The sequence below is a fragment of the Ammospiza nelsoni genome, chromosome 9, assembly GCF_027579445.1.
Source record: "Ammospiza nelsoni isolate bAmmNel1 chromosome 9, bAmmNel1.pri, whole genome shotgun sequence".
Classification (NCBI taxonomy): domain Eukaryota; kingdom Metazoa; phylum Chordata; class Aves; order Passeriformes; family Passerellidae; genus Ammospiza; species Ammospiza nelsoni.
Genome location: NC_080641.1, coordinates 2786107 through 2792674, shown reverse-complemented (window position 1 = coordinate 2792674; position 6568 = coordinate 2786107). Strand labels below are relative to the sequence as shown.

The 6568-nt window shown below is 59.6% G+C and overlaps 1 protein-coding gene across 1 annotated transcript; it reads right to left on the bottom strand.

The window, feature by feature from the left end:
• Positions 1–3556: 3556 nt before the first annotated feature.
• On the bottom strand, positions 3557–6061 carry LOC132076947 (serine/threonine-protein kinase pim-1-like; the record flags this gene model as incomplete). Its single annotated transcript, XM_059478367.1, has 5 exons — positions 3557–3663; positions 3912–4091; positions 4710–5076; positions 5274–5324; positions 5435–6061. Coding segments are annotated over 5 exons (1332 nt in total), but the record flags the coding sequence as incomplete, so codon positions are not given.
• Between the last annotated feature and the right edge of the window lie 507 nt (positions 6062–6568).

Genomic DNA, 6568 nt, shown 5'->3' with positions numbered 1-6568 from the left:
ATGCATATTTCATCAGGGAGCAGATACAAAGATAACCTTTGCTTGGAAGGTTCATCCAGAGGCCACCTTTGGCTCAGGGCCTGCTGTCCAGCCCTCACTCTGGGCTGGTGTCCAGGCCTTGGCACTTCAGGGACGTACTTTAGTGCTGGGCTTGGCACTGCTGGGTGAGCGGCTGCACTGGGTGAGCTCAGAGGGCTTTTCCAACAGAAAGGATTCTGTGATTCCATGATTCTATCCACTGCATTCAGCTGGGGCTATTTTAGCAGCATTACTTTGCTCCAAAAGTTCCCTCTTGCCCAGCTCTTGTGGCCTGAGGCTTCAGCTCCTTCAGCTCCTGGTGCTGAGCTGCTCATGCTGAACGAGACGGCTCAGAGAGAAGAACACAGTCCATGCAATTCCTTCTGGGACACGGAGAGGGGAGGCTGTGCAAACAGGAGCATTGTTTGCTGTGGCCTCCTCCTCTGCCCTTCACACCTTTCAGCGCTTTGAACCAGCCAAGAGCTTTCTCCAAGAGTGCAATGGAGCAGCTGTTCCTGCTCCCGGGCCTGGCTCTCTCCAGTCTCTGCCCTTGCCTGCTTCTGTCCCTCTTGCTGTGCCCTCTGTTCCCCCAGGGCTCGCTGGCTGCTGCCCAGGACTGTGGCACTGGCACAGATCCAGTGCTCCAGAGCCTCCTTTCTGTGCCCTTGCAGCTGCCTGGGCACAGCAGCCTTTTCCATCTGGAAGCTCCCCATGCACAGGGAGTGCCCAGCTCCGTTCCTTGCACAGCCTCCAGGAGCCCAGGGCTGCCATCTCCAGTCCCTGCTGGCACTGGGGGCTCCCAGGTGCCTCAGGCTGCTGTGACACCGCTGCACACAGGAGGGAAGAGGGGCAGGGGCTGTGCTGTGCTCAAAATCAGCTCCATCTACTGCTGCTGCTGCTGTGGGGTCATTTGTGCAGCCCCCGCCCAGAGTCAGGGATCAGATCCTGCCAGTCTCTTCCAGGCCTGGCTGCTCAGAGTTTGGGCCTGGGAGCCTCAGGTGACCAAAGGCAGCTGCTGCTGGTGCCTCTTTGTGCCTGTGTTCAGCAGTGCTGCTCCATCAGTCTGTGCCCAGCAATGGGGAAAAGCCTCAGCCCTGCAGGGCCAGGAGCTGCCGGGCTCTGCCTGAGCAGCTCAGCCAGCAGGAAGGGAGCTGCTCCACATGGGAATCAGGAGCAAAGGACATTCCTTTGATAGGACAGGTTTTCTATTTAAAGGAAAGAAAAGGAAAAAGGAAAAAAAATTGATAAATTGTAAAAGATAAGAATAAAATCCAAGTGTTAGTGAAAAAAACCCCATAGAATTAATGAAAAAAACAAAACATAAATGCCAAGTTACATTCTTTGCATTAAGAGGTAAATGATCTTTTCAAAAAGACAACTCAGTTATGTACATTGTAAATGTGCTGATGGCATGCATCCATCTTTTTGACCTCAAAAGCCTCTTAAAATATTTTGGGCTTTGTTTCCAATATTGGTATTTAAATTTGTGGTCAAAGCAAGAGGAAATTGCTTTGTGCCCTTCCAGCTCCAAGCAGGGCTGGGAATGGAAACACTGTCAAACCCCAAATCCTTTAGAAGATGACCTTCCTTCTCACCCTGCAAATGAGCTGCACATTCCTTTTGAAACTGTCAGGGATTTCTTAGAGACACAAAGTCTCACTTACGGCTTTTTGCTCTGGTTTGGCAGTGCAGAAGGGCAATTCTCCATCCACCAGCTCCAGACTGCACTGCCTCAGGAGCACGGCCCACTCGCCAGCTTTGGCCCACTCGTGGCACTTCTAGAGGAGGAAGAAAGTGCAATTGCACAATTCCAGCCAATCAAGAAGGAAGAATGGGACACACAAAACACCCTGTACAGATCCAGGTGTTCAGCTGGGACTGTGGAGAGTTTGGGTCCTTGCCAATTGGATGTGTGTCCCCAGCTGCAATCTCTGGGCCTGCAGCAGGGTCTCACTCACCTGCCAAAGCAGAAAGCTCAGGCGCTGTGCTCACAACGGGCTTGTCTGATGCAGAGCTGTCAGAGCAATGTGAGGGCAGAGCCAGCCCAGCTGGGCCCAGGGCTGAGCCCAGCAGAGCCCTGGCAGAGCCCAGAGCAGCCTCAACCACCCACAGAGCCCGGCTGCAAGGAGAGAAAGCAGAAACTGCCCGTCAGCTGAGGGCTCCTGTGCCCTTGTGCCAAGGCCTGCGGTGCCCAGGCCATGCTGGCTGTGCCCAGAGCTGTGCCCAGAGCTGCCCATCCCTGCTGCCTTTGGCAGCAGAGCAGGAGGGCAGAACATGTGCCCACCGTGCAGCCAGCCACGGCACATCCAGCCCTCAGCAGCTGCCCAGAGCAGGATGCTCCTGTGCTCGCTACCAGCTCCCAAAAGCTCTGATCCCACCCTGCCAAGCACACAGGGACCACCTCACGCCAGCCACGGCTGCAAAAAAAGCTGCTCCCAAACCATGGCCTCAGCCTTCTCCAAGGGCACGGCCCATCCACACCACAGCTGCTCCCCAGCACTTCCCCATCCACACTGGACCAGCTTGAACGCTTCCTCTGGAAAAACAAACAACACATTATTGAAAAGAGATTAGAGACAAAAAGAGAAAACAAGAAAAACAGTAAAAACTCTTATCTCTGTCAGGGCCTTGAGGAAGGCCAAACCCCCACATGCTAGGGAAAAACCCATCCATGGGTGAGGGAAGCCCACACTTTCTCTCTTCCCCCCTGCACTGCCCTCCAAAATCACGGTGACCCCAAAGCAAACAAGGGCAGCGGAGCAGCCCAAGCCCTTCCTTGCCTACACAGCAAACCAGCTGTGCACAGGTTCTGGAGTCCCATCTCTGCTCCCACCATGGGGGTTTGTTTGTGTCAGGCTGGCTGCCCCAGCCCCAGCCCCAGGTAGGGCATGGTGGGTGCTGGGGGCTGTTGGCAGGGCCAGAAGCCCACTCCCATTTCGTACCCACCCCAGCTAATCCCCCCTGCCCTGCCAAAAGCAGCTGGGCAGCCACTGAAGAATGAGTTGCATCTGCCCCCGCAAAGGGGAAGCCTTTGGTTCCCAGCCAGGCTGGGCAATGCCCAAACCGGAGAGCATCCCCCTGCATGTGGACTCATCTGCAAATTCACTGTGGAGCCTTGCTTTGAAGAAGGGGCCAGAATCAAACTCCATCATCTTCAGCTGGCCAGGCTGAGGAAGAGCTTGTCATCCTTGGTGTCATCCTCACTCTCTCCAGCAGCAGCAGCCCCACCCGGTACAGCTTCTCCAGGGGCTCCTTCTCCTTCCCTGGGGGCAGACCATGCTCTCAGGGCTCTGCCCAGGGCCCCAGCTGTCAGGGAACCAGGACAAGCAAAACCAGCTCAGATGGAAGCCACCAGGGCTGGGCAGAGCAGCTCAGCTCCAGCACAAGGGCTGTGTGTTCCCATCCCATGAGCCCGGTGCAGTGACACAGGCAGCACAAAAAGGGCTGGGTTCCTTTGCTTCTGATTGCCAAGGCATTTGTGGAGCTGGAACTTTCCAGGGCCCTGGATCAAAGTGTGCCTGTGGCTCTCTCCCTTCGTCTAGGGCAGATGAATAACCTGCATCCAAGGATGACAGAACAGGTCTTCTAATGAGGGCCTTTCCAAGTCCAGCATGGATAAACACCGCCTGATCAGATCTTGGCACCCTGGGCAGAGAAACCAGAAACCACCAGTTAGTTGGAGAAGGCTCCTATTGGCTTTGCCCCACCATTCCAATGCCCAGGCCATGCTGGATGTGCTCAAAGCTCGGCCTGAACTTTCCCATCAACTCCCTGTTTTGGAGGAGAGCAGGACATGTGCCACCTCCTCAGCAGCTGCCAGTGCAGGATGCTCACGAGCCCACTGCTGTCTCCCAGCACTGGAATTCCCCCCATGCCCAGAGATGAGGATCCACCTTGAGAGAGCCGTTGTGGCAGTGAGAGCTGATGGTTCCAGCTGATGTTCTGGCCCCTCCTGAAAGGGTGCTCCCCGCAGACCATCTGGTGCAGCAGGATGCCCAGGGACCAGATGGTAGCTGGCTTGCCATAGTACCAGCCAAAGTGGGTCCATTCCGGCGGGCTGTATGACCGTGCTCCTATGGAATACAGATGGAGTTCATCAGGGGGATGCTGCTGCTCCCAGAGCCTGGCCCCAGCATCCCTGGGCATGTGGGGGCTGCCTCAGTGGCACACAGGGTGAGCATTGCCCTCTCATCAGCACCTGGGACTTGTGTACAGACTTGGGGTTGGAAAAGAAACCTCTGGTGTTTCAAGGGGGCAGTGGAAGCCCTGGCAAGGCCTGACCATAACAAGGAAGAACCCACCCAGTGCTGGGAAAATCCCTGCCTGCATTGCCCCAAAAAACATTATGAACCCCAACAGACCAGGTGAGTGGAGCAGTCCAAGCCCTTTCTCACCTGCACACCAAACCGGCTGGGCACAGGTTCCGGTCCCCCCTCTCTGCTACCCCCACCCACCGGTGTTTTGGTTGGGCTGGCTGCCCCAGCACCAGTTCTGGGCAGAGTGGGGGGCAAAGGTTGCCTGCAGGGCTGGAAGATGGCTACACACTCAGCCCTGAGTTTCAAAAGAAACTCAGCTGAAGACTCAGTGCCATGAAGGGCCGCAAAAGAGAGAATCCCTGCTGCCACAGCCAGCTTGGGCTGGGAGATGTTGGGTCATGAGATGCTGGGCCCAGGAGCCTTGCGTGGGCTCACCTGCAAAGTGAGTGTAGACTGTGTCCTGCAGGTAGGTGCCACAGCCAAAGTCAATCAGTTTGGCCTGCCCGGTGTCCAGGTCAACCAGGATGTTTCCTGGTTTGATGTCGCGGTGCAGCACCCCGCAGCTGGTGCAGTGCCGCACGGCCTCCAGCACCTGGCGGAACAGCTCCCGCGCCTCCTCCTCGGGCAGGAACCGCCGTGCCCGAATGAAACGATGCAGGTCCTGACACCGCTTTGGCCGCTCCAGCACCATCACGATGTCCTTGGGGAGCTCAAGCCACTCCAGCAGCTGGACCACACCGGGGAAGCCAGTGGACACCTTGGCCTGCAGCACAATCTCCAGGGGTGCGCTGGTGCCGTCAGGCTGCGGGAGGAGCATGATGCCGTCAGTGGGGCTGATGCCATGCCGGGGCTCGTGAAGCCCTCAGCCAGCCCGGGATGCTCTGTGCCCTGCGCTGGCCCCACGCCCGCTCTCCCTCGGGGTGTCCTGGCAGCTCCCACCCTGCCGGGCCTCGGCTCATCCCCGGCCGGCAGCCCCGGCTGCTGGCCCCGCTCACTCACCAGCTCGCCCCAGTGCAGGACGCGGTTCCGTGGCACCCTTTTGATGGCCACCTGCAAGTCAAGGGGAGCAGCGGGCTCAGCTCGCCGCCTGCCCTGCCCAGCCCCATCCTCTGCCCTTCTCCTCCTCCTCCTCCGCCCCCTCCTCCTTGTCCGCCGCTCACCGGGGCGCCGTCCGAGAGCCGCGTGGCCGCGAAGACGCTGCCGAAGCCGCCGCGCCCCAGCAGCGAACCCAGCCTGTACTGCTCCTTCAGGCCCTGCTGCGTCTTACCTGCGGGCAGGACGCGGCTGTCAGCGCTCGGCCCGGGGCCAGCAACGGCCTCCGAGCGCCCCTCACCCGCCCCAGGCCGGCCATGCCCCGGCGTTTGCTCTTCGGAACGCGGCACAGGAAGCTCGGGGCCGGCGGCCGCGCTGCCGAGAGGCGGAGCTCGGGCCGGGGAAACCGCAGCGGAGGCGGCGGGAGCGGCCACGCCGCGTGTGTCCTCCGCAGGCCCCGGGAGAAGCCGGGGCCGAGGCCGGGGCCCGGGTCGGGACTGGACCTTGCGTCGCGTCCGGGGCCGGGCTCGGGCCAGGCGGAGCCGAAGGGCGGCGATGCCGCCCCCGCACCAGGCACTGATGCCCGCCCAGCAGCGCCACCGCCAGTACGGCCAGAGCCGGGCGGAGGCGAGACCGCGGCGGGACAGCCGGGGCTGGGCACGGGGCAGCCCCGCCCGGGGCCGGAGGCGGGCCGGGGGCATGGCCCAGCCCGGCAGGGGAAAGGGAGGCGGGGAGAGGAGAGGGACGCCGGGCAAAGGACCCCGAGAGAAGGGTGCCCGACAGCGGGAAAGGGAGAGAGAGAGAAAGAAAGAGAAAGAGTGTTGGAGAATATCTGCTTTTGCTGCCGCCGCTGCTGCTGCCGCCGCTGCTGCCGCTGCAACTGAAGCACCGGGGCCGTTCGTCCCCGTGTCCGTTCACCGCTCGCCCCACGAGCCCCACGTTCGAGCCCCGCGCGCCCCGGGGACAGCCCCTCCGTCTGTCCAAACACGGGAACTTTGCAGCGCTGAGCCCAGATGCAGAGCACTGACTCCTGCACGCTGGCACAGGGATCCCCTCGCTCGCTGCTGTGCATTGTCCTTGCTGAGGGTCAAACACTGTCGGGCCACCTTCCCTTGGTGTAGGATTCCTACCTGACCCAAGCACCACACTTACATTTCCAGTGTTGCTTTCCAGTAAAAACAGGGGAAGGAAAACTCTGTGTGGCTCATGGTATTTTAGAGTGTCTAAAAATCCCTAAGTCACCAATCTTAGAGGTGAGGTGC